The sequence below is a fragment of the Paroedura picta genome, chromosome 3 (assembly GCF_049243985.1).
Source record: "Paroedura picta isolate Pp20150507F chromosome 3, Ppicta_v3.0, whole genome shotgun sequence".
Lineage (NCBI taxonomy): Eukaryota > Metazoa > Chordata > Lepidosauria > Squamata > Gekkonidae > Paroedura > Paroedura picta.
In genome coordinates, this window is record NC_135371.1 from 132,709,046 (window position 1) to 132,724,304 (window position 15,259).

Below are 15,259 nucleotides of genomic sequence, written 5' to 3' on the forward strand. Positions count from 1 at the left end.
CCCTGCCACTCTGCCACCAGCTCACATTAGGGGCCCCGGCGGGAAAGAAAGTGGAGCAGGGGTTCAGGCAGCAGCGACGACATCCCTCGGCAAAAGAATGCCCCTCCCCTGTGGCCTCAGTAAAATTGTCAAGCCTTGACCGGTCCCCAGTGATAAAAAGGTTGGGGACCACTGTACTATAATACATTGTGAAACGACTTATTCACATAATCCAAATAAAAATGCAATGCTTCTGGAATTCTTCCAGGAGTCTTCTATATACTGAATTTGTTAGTTTGGCCATCCTGCATAGTTCACCCACTTTATCCAGTTCTTGATCATTAATAGTCTCGCTGCTGTCATAGCATGGGGGGAAAGTTCTCTTGCTCTAACTAGTAAGTTTTCAAGAAAGAAAGTTAGTATCATGTGTTCAGAATAAAAAGGAGACTTAATTTTTAACATCTTTTCCATCATGATATGTATTTTTATCCAGTTTTTAAAACTTTAACACAGCACCACCCCATATGATAAAAGGAACCAACAGTCTTATGACAGCTCCAACATTTCCCATCATCTTGGTTTGCCATTCTGTTTCATATCATCAATAAAAGATCTTATACCAGTTTTCTCTCAGTGATTTATATTTTGTAAGCTTAACATTTTTACCCCATAGTTGTTCCCGTTCTTGCAAAGATACATTATAATTAAAGTTTTGCATCCACTTAATCATACACTTTTAATCTGTTCACTCTGTCTTTATTTTAATAACAGTTTATATATTTGACCTAGTGGCTGGGGTTTCCTTTGTGTAATTATTGTTTCAAATTTAGTCATAGCTCTGAGTGGCTCCCCCGTATCTCTCAATTCAGATTACACCTTCACTGAAATTGCAGAGGACTCTTTATCAATAGCTGTAGACTATTCAATATAGTTGTAATGAGGTGCTCACTCAACTATGTACCTAAAGTATTCTAAATATTAAATTTAGCAAACCCATTGAAAGAAGTTTTTTTCTGTTAGAATAATGATTTTCAGTAATAAATGTACCTTCCTTCCAGGGTCCAGATTAAATGATTATCAAATATATTTTGGAGCAAATAACAAATATTGTTTGGAGAAGAAAATAGTATTCCACCAGGCTCTGTTTTCGTCTGCATACAATATATGTTATTGGCTCCAGATGATACTTGAAAATAAATTAATCTGGACCCTGGAAGAGGAATCCTACTGAAAAAAATAAGACTTTTTTCATAGAACTGGTTGGTTATTGCCTAATTTAACCCTTGAGACTAAGATTAACAATATGCTGCTTGGGCTCAGATTCACTCGTCTGCAAGTGAAAGGCTTACAAGAATGAGGGGCCTTGTTTTCCTCTGCAAAAGCAAATGGGAAGGTTTCAGATACTATGATCAGAAAACATGATTTTTGTTGAAACAGCCGTTTGAGGACTTCTATCGTGGGGCTTTTCTTCCTCTTGTGTATAACATGACTGCAGTGGGGGAAGGTATGTCAGGCAGAGTATTCTTCTGTTTCTGAATTAAAGACATTTTCCTTTTTAATGAAAAACTTCATTTCATACCGAGGATTTGATTTTGTATTAATAATGACCATGTTTGGATTTGAAAAATGAATTGTATGAAGGCACTTCTTAAAATTTACAGTAAAGATTCTTTGCTTTTTATATATTTGTGTCTCATCTTTCCAGTGTTATGCTGACTGCCACCCTTTACTCATGGCAAACTCTGATCTTCCTTATACAAGTACAGAAATAGTTGCCATGGTGATTAAAGGGAACCTCCACATTCATAGACAGGAAATCTCTGGGTAGCGGGAGGCCAACATCAGGGAAAGTGTTTGATCTCTATGTCCAGCTATTGGCCTTCCAGAGAAATTGGTTGGCTATTATGTGAGAGAGGATCCTGGACTAGAGGGATCTGATGCAGTAGGCCTCTTCCTATTTTTGAAGATTGTTTCAAATACCTTTCGTATTTATATGCCTTCCGGTTCAACAGTTTTTTTCTTTGAGTCTCTGTAAGGACAATAATGTTCTTACAGAATAATGTTCCTCCCCCCTCTAGTGGTAGGGTTGGGGTGGGATTATATTTCTGCCATGTTCCTACTTTGCTGTGATTGTAATTGAATTTTTATATCCTTTTTAATGGGGGTTTTAACTTGGTTTTATGGACTTGTGTAACCCGCCACGAGCCGGCTTCAGGAGTGGCAGGGAATAAATATGATGATGATGATGATGATGATGATGATGATGATGATGATGATGATGATGATGATGATGATGTCAGGCCTAAAGGAAAACTGATCAGCTTGCAATGCAAAGACTGAGTAGATGCGTTCTCCTCCATTTAGTGTATTACCACATCAATTCCTGTGAGTCATAAGGAAATCTACTCACTATTTTCTCTGCAGTATGATACTATTTTATAACTTGATTTCCAAGATACTTTCTATATCCTGATGCCCCCTTTTATTCCCTTAGGTTGGTTGCAAAGCACTGGTGTTTCCCACGCAATTTAAAACACAGAAATATTATGAGATCTTGAAGCAAATTTGCCCAGAGCTGGAGCTGTCTAGTCCTGGAGCACTAGAAAGCAAGAGGTAAGTGCTACTTGTGCCTCACTTCACAGACCACACCCAAGGCCAGCTCTTACACTTTGTTTTAACCACGATAGGGTGCCACATTTGTCAAGCATTCAACAAAGTCAATACCATGATAAGGCTGATCAGGACTCAGTCCTTGGCTACAGGGAAATTGATGTCTGTAAAGCTTGCTCTAGTTCTATTTAAAGGTAAAGGTATCCCCTGTGCAAGCACCAGGTCATGTCTGACCCTTGGGGTGACGCCCTCTAGCGTTTTCATGGCAGACTCAATACGGGGTGGTTTGCCAGTGCCTTCCCCAGTCATTACCGTTTACCCCCCAGCAAGCTGGGTAGTTCTATTTACGGGTGTGCAAAAAGAGCCCCTATATATTGGATATATTGAACTAAAAAAATAGTATTTCCCAATATTCCATAATCTCAATACCAGTATGGTATTTGGGCTAAGTAAATATTCAGGATTTTTGAATTTTTTTCAGCTCCATTATACCCTATGGGGAATATTATAGCTGCTGGTACTTCTCCTCAAAACCCCCAAATTTCAAAAAGATTGGAAAAGGGGGTCCAATACTATGGCCCCCCTTAAAAGGTTCCCCATGTTTCATTGGTTTAATTGGAGGGAGGAAAACGGTGTTTAAAGGGATCACGGTTCCTTTATCTGCCTTCTCCAAGCCATGATTTCGACTTGGCATGAACTCTGAAGGCTCACAGACTCTTTAAATTCTTGTCCCTTTAAATGGCTTCGCCAAGTTGGGAATTCACATGAAAGGCATTTAAAGGCCTTTTAACTGCAATCCCCAAAAATTCCTAATATTTTCAAGATTCAGTCTGATCTATATCCAACTGAAAGCATATCTGAAAAAATACCCCTAAGGGGTTTTTTTTAGGGGAGAGAGGGGTCTCATTTGCCAAATGCACATCCCAAATTTTGGCACTGTTCACTGCTTGACACATTTTCTTCTATGCCAGTGAGACTCTTAGTGGCAATAATGCAGAAGGCCCAAGACAGTAAATTCTGGGGATGTGAAAAATGCATAAATATATCCTGAATTGCGAATATCTGAGGATGTTACAGAAGATATACAGGAGTAATGCACAGTTGAATACAGATCTTCAAAACAAAACTGTATAAAGCACTCCCAAACTCCCACAACTTAAACAAATATATAAAACTAAGCTGAGCAGTTCCCATAGCAGAATGCTTGGTCCGCACCCCAGCAGCCTGTTCCCAGACTATATTCCTGTCTTCTCTTTTCCTCTGCTATTGACCATTCTGTCCACTGTATCAGCCTGCCAGAGCTTTCTGTTGTAATCACCCTGGACTCCAAGCTGCCTGGCACATTCCAGATAGCTGACGTGATGCAGGCTGGAGACAGCAGCCACAAGAAACAGCTGCAGGACGTACGGAAGACACTGGTTTGCCAAGAGCCTATCAACATCCAGTTCACTTCAGTGGGTACAGCATCTACCATTTTGTCAACATGTGTATTCAGATACTACAAATTATGATATCAGGATTAGCACACTGTGTACCGAAAGACCTTAACATTTAGAAGCTTACGCAGAGTTGTACAAATGATCTACATTTGGTTAGATATTGTTTTGTTGTGAACAAATTCTTGTCTTTTAGAATAGCTGAGATTTGTAGTATCTTGAGATATGTTAAGTGCTGTGACGTTGCTTTCAATGTATGGCAACCCTGAACGTTAATGACCCCCAAAACATTATGTTGTTGACAGCCTTAGTCAGGTCTTGCAAACTGAAGACCATGGCTTCCTTTATTGAGTTATTCCATCTCATACTAGGTCTTTTTCTTTTCCTGCTGCCTTAACTTTTCACAGTATGTTTGTCTTTTCCAATGACTCTTGTCTTGTCATACTGTGACAAGGTATGGTAGTCTTAGTCATTTTAGCTTCAAGTGATTGTTCAAGCTTGATTTAATCTAGAACCCACTTATGTGTTTCTTTAGTGTCACATAGTATCCAACATTACATTTAAATGAATCAATTTTCTTCCTGTCAGTTTTTTTCATTGTGCCATTGCAATAGGGATAACTATGGCATGAATTAGGAAGGTTATTAAATGGAGCTATAAAAGGCACAGAAGATCCATCTGCAAACCTTATCAGGATTTGTCCAGATTTTCTTTTGTGTATTTACATTTTCATGATTAATTGACATAACATCTTCATTCCTCAGACATTTCTAGCTAGTAGATACTTTCCAAGAAGCAATAGCCAACAGCTTACCACTTGGTTATTTGGAAACCCTGTTTTACGTTTTCTACGTTTTAAAAGTTTAAAATAGGGCCTTCTGCCCTGGCAGGCAAAGCTGCAAGTTGGATCATAGGCCTGGGTCTACACATGCTGTAGAGTTAGGTAGTAGAATCTTGAGGCTGTACCACTTGAGTCTATAGGTGGGGAAAGTAGCATTGTTAATGTTTCTCTATGTAAAAACTCCCTGCAAATAAACCTTTAGTAACTCAGGGTTTAAGGATTGATGTGTAGGGAAGGTCTCCTGTTCTTCTGAACCAAAAATGGGTCTTGTGCTGTCGGAACTCTGGTCAGAGTGCTTTATTTTTAACTGTTGTGTGTAGGTTTTAAAGCGTTGCAGTCAACCTGTGAAGATGGAACAGGATGGGATTTCAATTAATAAATTACTTCTCTCTTTCCTTCAGGGAACGACAGGAAGCCCCAAAGGGGCCACACTTTCACACTACAACATTGTGAATAATGCAAACCTGATTGGTATTAGGCTTGGAGTCAATCATATGGTAAAACGTCTGAATGTGTTGATCAATACTGAAGTCGGAGATTCTGATTAAAGAATACTGTCTCCTAAATAATTCAGATATTTATAAGTTACTCCACTGGGGAGCCAAAGTGGCTTACAGCATCAGTCTCCCCCACTGTCCCCATTTTGTCCTCACAGCAATCAGGTGGGTTAGGTTGAGAAAGTGGCTGTCCCAAGGTCACCCAATGAGCTTCCATGGTAGAGTTCTGAACCTGGGTCTCCTGGATCTTGGCCCAGTCCATTGATCACTATCCCAAGTATCTTCAACCTTTTAAAGCTTGGGGGCACCTCTGGAATTCAGTGGTGGGCCCAATCACAAAATGGCTGCTGTAGGAAGCAGAAACAGCCACAGATTGTCAGGGAATCAAGTTAGTGCATAACTATGATAGTAAGTCTTCAACATTGCCCCAGGGGGATGGACCAGAACCAATGGCATGAAATTAATTCAAAAGAAATTCTAAACATTAGGAAGAAGTTCCTGACAGAGCGGTTTCTCAGTGGAACAGGCTTCCTCGGGAGATGGTAGGTTCTCCATCTTTGGACATTTTTAAACAGAGGCTGGATAGCCATCTGACGGAGAGGCTGATTCTGTGAAGGCTCAAGGGGGTGACAGGTTACAGTGGATGAGTGATAGGGTTGTGAGTGTCCTGCATAGTGCAGGGGGTTGGACTAGATGACTCATGAGGTCCCTTCCAACTCCATTATTCTATGATTCTCTTCTATGATTTCAGGCAGAAGCTGTGTTTAACAAGATGCCTTTTAAAATTAACATTATTTAAAATATATTTTCTTTCTGTTTTCTTATAATTTACCTTACATAGTAAAGATCCTTGTGCTGTGGTGGCAGCCATTGCTGAAGCAGCATTTAAAAAAAATAAATCTATACAGGCAATTAGATTTCCAATGGCCAATCAGAAGTCCTGCTGGGCAAAACGCCCCACCCACTTTCTAAAACTACTTGGCAGGTGCTAGAAAAGGTGGCACCAGAAACTATGCTGGGGACTGCCACTCTACACCAGGCTGACATATGCTTTCTGAAAATTTTCAGGATTTTCTCTATGCACTAAATCAGGGGTAGTCAAACTGCGGCCCTCCAGATGTCCAATGCTGGCAGGGGCTCATGGGAATTGTAGTCCATAGACATCTGGAGGGCCGCAGTTTGACTACCCCTGCACTAAATATTAGTAAATCTTACATTTCCCCTCCATGAAGCATAGCAATGAGGGCTGTGTATATGCCATGAGGTTCTAGTTTTCTAGTTGCTTATACAACTAACCTGAGTGCTTCATATTCACATCCTGCCCGCAGACTGCCCGCATTGATTTCTACATATGGATTATTGTGTAGTGATGAAATTTTATTGTTGTCAGAGAGGGATAGGCACTGGATGAATACAACTCTTCAAAGTGCATTTTTCAGTCTGATCCCCCAATTCAGGCAACCCCCAACTCTTTTAATACACCTCTTGATGGCCCTTCTTAATCTTTGTCATAATAAGCTGTGGGAATGGTTAAAACCAACACTGGAGGGTGAATGTACAATGTCTGTGTTTCCTTGACCCTAGCAAGCCCGTTGTTGTCTTCCCGTTCCGCTCTACCACTGCCTGGGCTCTGTGGCAGGGTGCATGATGATGGCAGTTCATGGTGTCTCTCTTGTCTTCCCGTCTTTAAGCTTTGAGGCTAAAGCTGCACTGAAGACAATAGAACAGGAGAAGTAAGTGTTTGACTCATACTTTAAAGCTTTGAATACTGCCATTTTGTGTTTTTGGAGCCACTTTTTCTTAGCTTCTGAGCTGTGAACATCTCTTGAGGTACAGGCATAGCTTCATGATCTCACTGTTGTCTGCATCAGACCGCTAATCAGTGGCAGAAGAGATACCTGGGGTTTGTTTTCTCTCTCTCCTAAGAATGTAGTAATGAATCTTAAATGGATGTGTACTGTGTCACATCTAAGGCTTGTGACTGGGATTTGATGTTATAAGGAAGCCACTATGTCTTAGTAAAGATGTGACAGTCTTGAAACTAGGAGGGAGCAGTTCCTTTAGAAAAAATGTATAAAAAAGAACAGGTGACTGTAACCATCCTCCCTTTGCTCATATGATTATAGATAGTTGGATTTGCAGGTCATGAAATCTCTCTGAATTTGTCCTGTGTTTAGTGATCTCAGGCATTTGCTACTTGCTCCAGAAGAATAATGTAAAATGACTGGTATGCAGCCTTTGAACATTTTTAAAATAGAAAAAGAAGAAGCAGAATAGTTGGTTCTTATATGCCACTTTTCTCTACCTGAAGGAGGCTCAAAGCGGCTTACAGTCGCCTTCCCTTTCCTCTCCCCACAACAGACATCCTGTGAGGTGGGTGGAGCTGAGGGAGCCCTGATATCACTGCTCGGTCAGAACAGCTTTATCAGCGGTGTGGTGAGCCCAAGATTACCCAGATGTGGGGGAGTGCAGAATTGAACCCATCTTGCCAGATTAGAAGTCCGCACTCCTAGCCACTATACCAAACTGGCTCTTGTTTACCCCGAGTACTATCCTCACTGGGAATATCCAAAAAAGCAAGATATGTAAATAGAAGTGCCCATCTAGTTTTGTCACTTTACAGTACTTAGTTCAATCTTATTTAGGTGTGATACTGCTGGTCTGACAATATATTCCATTCATATCTGGTTGTTTCTGTACTGGTTAACATGATTCTCTCTCTCTCTCTCTCTCTCTCTCTCTCTCTCTCTCACGCACGCACGCACAGGTTTATTTCTCCAAATCAGGCCTTTTGTCTGCCATTGGGTTTAATATAGTTTAGCTTCAGATTGTCTTCATAGTATGGCAGCACCATATTAGAAGATTGGAGGTTAGTCTTGTATACATCTGGAAAATAATAAAAAGCAGAAGCTTTTTTTTTTTTGCAGGTGAACTGGCTCAGCTGATGAGATCTGTGTGGAGCTTGAATGCTCATTTACCTTTACACTTTAGAAAGTAGTATTTTTTTGCACAGTTACAAGGAAAGGTTGCTCAGAATTGGAGGTGACATTGAAACATTACACCCAAATTGGATAGATGGGTGGTATAGTGTTCTCCTTTGGTTTAGCCAACCCACATGAGCACCTACTTGTACTCGTGTACTTGTCCCAGAAAACTGTAATTTGTTTGTCTTTATTCTTCCTTTGAAGATGCACCCATGTATATGGCACTCCAACCATGTACATAGATATACTAGGACAGGCTGACTTTGACAACTATGATCTCTCAAGTATTCGGGGAGGTAAGTGTGAAGATTCTATGCCTTTAAGTGGGTAGAACTTAACATAAATCCTAGAGGGTCACCGTGGATGAGCAGAGTCAGTCTGGTCCTCCTAATATTGATTTCTAAGCTACATAAATAGTCAGTACAGTTCATCTTATATTATACTGCAACCTGAATCCTGAAAGTTATTCATAATGTGACGTTAAGCATAGAACTGGACATTTTAATTGATTTTGAAAGTTAGCTGCTTAAATGTCATTTCTACTAACCAATTAATGTAAATTAATTTGTATTCATTAGTTCATTACACAAACCACAGAGAAAGTGTGTTTTTAAGCTGTTGAAGGAAGTGTGAAATGGCTTGTGATCAGCAGGATATGTTTACCTGAACGAGCCCCCGAATAAGTGGATGTCAATCATCCAAATGTATGTTTCTTTTTTGTTGTTAATAATTTGAAGGTTTGAAGGATTCCCTCCCTGCCCCCCTAGTTGTTGCTGGAAGCACAAGGAGGACCATAATCTTCTTCTGGTTTTATTCCTACATCTACCAGCATGTGGCAGCATTTGCTAGGTGCACTGCGATTCTCCCTTCTGTACCCAAGTGAATGGAAGTAGTTCAAAAGAAGTCTTTCCAAACAGATATGCCAACAAGTTGTTGGTGTTATTGTTAATATTAATATAATTATCTGTGTTAATTAAAAATGGAAGCTGTGAGCTGCTAGCAACAAAGAACAAGCTACATTCAAATTTATCGGGGGGGAAATGGCACCTTTAAGACCAAGAAAGTTTTATTTAAGGTATAAGCTTTCGTGTGCATACACTTTGTTCTGATCCTCCAGACCAACACAGCTACCCACCTGAATCTTTCACATGCATTGAGACTGTCTATACTGAGGCAGAATTGGTTGTGCCAAATAGTTAACCCAGGGAGTTTCCAGGCTCAGATTGGGGTATACCGTGTACTGGAAGACGAAGCATAGGAAGCATTTTCCATACTGATAATTTATAATGCACAGAGTCCTCAAGAAGGCTACAAAGAAGACATCTTTGTTTTTGTTTTTGATCTTTCAGGAATCATTGCAGGGTCACCGACACCTCCTGAAGTTATGAAGAAGATCATAAGGAAGATGAACATGAAGGAAATGGTGGTAAGTCGGTTTTCGTCTTTGCAGTGCACAGTTTCCTATAGTGCAATGATCTTTAGCAGACCATCTTTGTATGCCCCTCATGGTCAGAAATACGGTGCAAAGATTGGGAGTTTGGTGACTTGGAAAGATGTAACTCTGTTTAGGATTGCACAGTAGATCTCCCTCTCAAGGGAAATTTGCTTCATTTTTTATCACGGGAAATTTGCTTCATTTTTTATCTGGAAGTGTTTTGGCACGACCATGCCAGGCAAAATTGGGGCATCTCAGTCTTTACGTGCTGCTGTTTTTTTATTATTTTACTGTTGATTTCTATGGGATTCTTAGTTTGGGGGAATTTTCTTGAAATTCAAACTGAATATTGTTTGCATTTATTTTCTGGTTATACTAAACTTTTTTTTCTGTCTGAATATGCTGCTTTAAATCTTCATGCCTCAGTCCCTTAAGGAAAACTCCTTACTTGGGAAAGTATTTAGATGTTTTTGTGCAAATCCAGCCAAGTTGGTGATGTTCGTACCCCCTGGCCATTGGTGTGCACACATAGACTTTTCTTACTCCTGAGTGTGTGTAATCCAGGGGAGGGGAGAGGATTGGTATAGCCCCAACAATGGAGTAATTATGAATTACACTGGAGTAAGGGCAGTTTATGCTGATATAAAGTACCAGTGGTGCCTAGTTCCACTGGTGCAGGAGCGCTGCAGCAGCACGCTGGCAGAGGAACCCTACCACTGGTATAGATGTGGGCATTACTGGGGGCGTGCTCCAATTCGGTGGCCTCCAAAGCATTTTCAGCATGAGAATGCACCCCCAAGCAGGCACAAGGTCGCACTGGTAGAAATGGCATTGTGGACCATTAATACTCATTGCAACTCCAGGTTCATTCCCCCTCCCCCCCACACACACACCTGCAGCCATACCCACAAGGCCCCAAGCAGCTCAGGGTACTGACTAAGCGCACACCCAATCAGCACACTCCCCTGCTTCAGTCGTACCACCACATTCTACCCAGTAATACAGGGGTAGTCAAACTGCAGCCCTGCAGATGTCCATGGACTACAATCCCCAGGAGTCCCTGCCAGCGAATGCTGGCAAGGGCTCCTGGGAATTGTAGTCCATGGACATCTGGAGGGCCGCAGTTTGACTACCCCTGCAGTACTAGTTCCAGGCGCAGGCATGGAACTGACTGAGGGTGCTCTCAGTTGGACCAGTCCTGGCTGCCTTATTCCAGTTGGGGATCTGTTGCCTTCAGAGTCGTCTCCCGCAACGAGGCCTTGTCAGTTGGCCCTCCCTTCCCTGGCTCAAGCTGGAGACAGGCCTTACAAGTGGAAGTCTTCTGTCCCTTGCCCAGGCAGAGGAGACAGGCCTTGTGGAGATCCGATTCTGCCATCTTTGCTCCACAGCCCGAGCACTTGCCATTTCTTCACTTGCTGAGGTGAAGAAGGAAAATATTTTCCTCAGAACTTTTACCTCACAATAGAACCACTCAACTGCTTGCTGTGGTGTCCTCTCTGAACAGCTGCAGAAAGAGAACTGAGGGAGGAGTGCTATCCCCTCCCAGGTCACAGGACCTTTGGGCAGGAAAGTCAGCCTCCTCTGAACAGTATAGGGGCTGCACTCCTGGTAGTAAAAATTCATTTACTAAGCTTGCTAGCACCTCTCTGTGGCCAGCCTGTGCCAGCACAGTTCCATGTGTGCCTGTGCAGAATCTACGAAGATGAAGGAATACATGCTTTTACCCCAAGGAGGTGCATGGCAACTTGTGTTCCTGCCGACATCTGGCCCTGGTACTTGAGGAGGAATTGGTGCTAAGAGTGGACTCAGTACTTTCAGATGGCAGCAGCTCTGTCCTAGTGAATGGGGATGGGCGGGACATATGGTGGATGTGGCTGGGCCAGGTGTTATGGAATCTGGTGGCCTAAAGGAGGGAATGTTGGCCATTTGCAGGGCCCTGGCTACAGAGCCCATGTCTGGCACATCCCACCCTCCCCTTTTCTCTATGATGGTGGTTGGAGCAGGAGCAGCCAGAGAGGCATCACAAGTTGTGGGAAGCCTAACTGAGGGAGAAGCAGTGGATGTTTAGGGGCTGGTAGCATTGGTGATGATGGTTTCTGGACATCTTGAATGGATTCTTGCCCTAGCAAGGGATGCAGGTGACAGAAGCTGCTAGGGACTTGTTGAGACTCTCTGGGGGGCCCTGGCTCCCAATGCCCTCCTTCTGCAGAGAGGTCAAATGTGGATTATCATGAGGATGACCCCAATGGCAAGGATGACCCCAATGGCAAGGATGGCAAGGGAGGCACCTGCACATCCATGATTCCCCCCCGCCCTTGTCACCCTCTGTGCTTTCAGTGTACAGAGTCCCACCATAGAGTGCCCATGGGACTGATGATTGACACCTCCCTCCCCACTGACAGGTGTCTGCGTGTTGTTGAGAGGTGGTCTCTTTAAGAGGCGTGTAGGGGTGCAGTATTGCTCCTGTGGCTTGCCCCTCTCCATCCCCTGTCAGTGATGGATACTTGATTTCGACTCCTCTATTTGGAACTCCTCTTGGCCCTGCATGCCCTCTTTATCATCATGCCCCTGCCCAGCAATAACACCAGAATGAACCACTCCACAGCAATGCCCAGCAACTCTTCCCATTTGGCCACTGCATAACTATTGTATTAGGGAGGTGACTAGTGGCACCACCACTGCACTGCTGCTGTGCTGTAGCTGGGTGTCACAGTGTGGAATTGTGCCGCCCAAATTAGTTTCATATCTCATTTATCACAGAAGCCTGGTACCTAACAAAAAGGGCTTCCATAAAAATATGTACAGTGTCTCATAGTCCTGTACCATTAATAACAAGCTCACAATATTCATGGATTGCTAGTAGCTGGCCTAGCAGGTACTGGACTTACCTATAAGGCTGTTAAATTCTCTGGCTCCCACCTATTTGAGATTCAACTATAGGATTACTCAAAGGCAAGAGAAAAAATTGTTGGCATCTGTGGCATAATATTTGTGAAAGGTTAGCTGTTAAATGTGCCACTTGCTTCTTCATCTTAGGCCAGACACTGTCTGTCAGCCTAGCCTACATCATAGGGTTGTTGGGAGGATAAAATGGAGATAAGGAAAATGAACTAGGTAGATGGATGACTGTACACAAAGTCCACTGTAGTGGGATGCCACAATTAATCATTACATAGTTCACACATCCTCATCTTCTATTGACAGAATCTTGACTATTAATGCAGGGTCTTGGGAGGCATTATGCTATTGCTCTGAGCATAATGCCACACATACCATAGAGCTCCTACCAAGCTTGAATATCACACACAATGTTTTTGAGTACAATGTTAGTATTGTAAAGCATAACATGGATGTGATGCCATAGAGTTTGGGTCCTTTGGGGCATGTTTGTGACATTCAGATTCCATTTGCAGCCCTCAGGCAATTGCTTATAGAATCATAGAATCATAGAGTTGGAAGGGGCCATACAGGCCATCTAGTCCAACCCCCTGCTCAATGCAGGATCAGCCCTAAGCATCCTAAAGCATCCAAGAAAAGTGTGTATCCAACCTTTGCTTGAAGTCTGCCAGTGAGGGGGAGTTCACCACCTCCTTAGGCAGCCTATTCCACTGCTGAACTACTCTTCCTGTGAAAAATATTTTCCTGATATGTAGCCTATATCGTTGTACTTGTAGTTTAAACCCATTACTGCGTGTCCTCTCCTCTGCTTGCTATAGGGCTGAGCAATACACTGGCTGATTCTGCACAAGGACCAATGTTGCCAATCGGTCCCACAAAGCGGAAACGCTATTTTTAAAAGTGCAATCCCGGCGTTACGCATACCTGCTTTTTTAGTGGAATCCAGTAGCGTTTCATTAGTTTCCCACAGGTTTCCGGTCTTGCAAAAATCGCTAGACAGGAAGCGATTTTTCCTGTGCTTTGTCCCGCCCCTGGCCGTCAGTCAAATAAACAACCAATGGGCGGATGTTATCATGCTCTGGGAAAGCCCCTTTCCCTTTAAGAAAAGTTAAAAAAAATACACACACGTTGCAATGAATATGCGTTAATTCGTTGCAACGGAGAGACCCATCTAGCTGGCAGCTGGCGTGTGAGCTGGCGATTCATCGTTGCCACGCTCCCCCGAGTGAAAAGAGAAATCCCCCCCCCCCCTGCACGGACACGATTTTCAGCCGAAAATAAAGGGAACTTGCAAACAGGACTGTGTTGTGCTTGGTGACTTAGGGGAGCTTTAAAGCACTTCTGTGGAGGGGCTGTAGCCGGAGAAGCCTCGCTGGGTGAATAAAGGCTCACCGGTTCGTTGCTTTCTGCTCGCTCCGAGAAAAAAAAATGGCGATCGCTTCGCCGGAACTTCGGAGGAGAGAGGCAGGGGGAGGGACTTTGCTGGAACCGCAACAATGGGAATGCACAGGTCTTTTTTGCTAGTGTTGCAGATTGTTTGCAAGAGTGTAGTGCTTTTCAGAGGGTGAATCCACTTTTCCCAATTTCCCTTTAAGCGCTACAATGAATCGCTTTTTGCAGGACTGTTTCAGGAGTGTGGCAGATTGTGTGTGACATCTTGCGGACCTGCAAATTAGTAGTGTTTACAATTTGCAAGCCTTTTGCAACATTGAAGTCGTGCGGAATGGACCACTGTATTCCCACACAGACTATTGGTGCTCATATATTGCATAATTGCACAGTCCCCAGAGTACCCATTTTCTGTGTAGGAAGGAGCCATTCTTGCCATCTCTTGTAGTTAAGAGTAGGTGGCTTGTGCAACTGTCAGACCATAGTTAATGCTCCAAATGAATCCAGTAAAAGATTCTGGTAAAGAGGTGAGGCCATTTTCCCAAAGCTGTGCAGGCTATGCTTGTTCCACAGTGTGTACATGTATATTATAGAATCATAGAATCATAGAGTTGGAAGGGGCCATACAGGCCATCTAGTCCAACCCCTTGCTCAATGCAGGATCAGCCCTAAGCATCCTAAAGCATCCAAGAAAAGTGTGTATCCAACCTTTGCTTGAAGACTGCCAGTGAGGGGGAGTTCACCACCTCCTTAGGCAGCCTATTCCACTGCTGAACTACTCTTCCTGTGAACATTTTTTTCCTGATATCTAGCCTATATCGTTGTACTTGAAGTTTAAACCCATTACTGTGTGTCCTCTCCTCTGCAGCCAACAGAAACAGCATCCTGCCCTCCTCCAAGTGACAACCTTTCAAATACTTAAAGAGGGCTATCATGTCCCCTCTCAACCTCCTTTTCTCCAGGCTGAACATTCCCAAGTCCCTCAACCTATCTTCATAGGGCTTGGTCCCTTGGCCACATATGCAAACAAACATGCAAATAAATAGGCACATGTGCCCTGGAAGAAAAGGCTTTTTTTCCAAAGATTTTCAGCCTGTGAGGCAACAGCGGGGCATGGAAATCCAAAGCTCAGCTGTACTCATTGAGTCATACTTGAACTTTAACAAGTGCCACATGGAGGAGACAGAGGG

The 15,259-nt window shown here is 43.0% G+C and overlaps 1 protein-coding gene across 2 annotated transcripts in view; it reads left to right on the forward strand.

Annotated features, from left to right (window-relative positions):
• ACSF2 (acyl-CoA synthetase family member 2) overlaps positions 1-15,259 on the forward strand; it is a 76,374-nt gene that overhangs the window by 19,458 nt on the left and 41,657 nt on the right. Inside the window, exons 5-10 of one of the 2 annotated variants that reach the window (XM_077327934.1) lie at positions 2,474-2,592; positions 3,881-4,043; positions 5,268-5,363; positions 6,948-7,096; positions 8,552-8,643; positions 9,697-9,773. In XM_077327934.1, coding sequence (XP_077184049.1) covers positions 2,474-2,592; positions 3,881-4,043; positions 5,268-5,363; positions 6,948-7,096; positions 8,552-8,643; positions 9,697-9,773 — 696 coding nt within the window. The remainder of the gene's footprint in view (positions 1-2,473; positions 2,593-3,880; positions 4,044-5,267; positions 5,364-6,947; positions 7,097-8,551; positions 8,644-9,696; positions 9,774-15,259) is intronic. The other variant, XM_077327935.1, reaches the window with a different exon arrangement.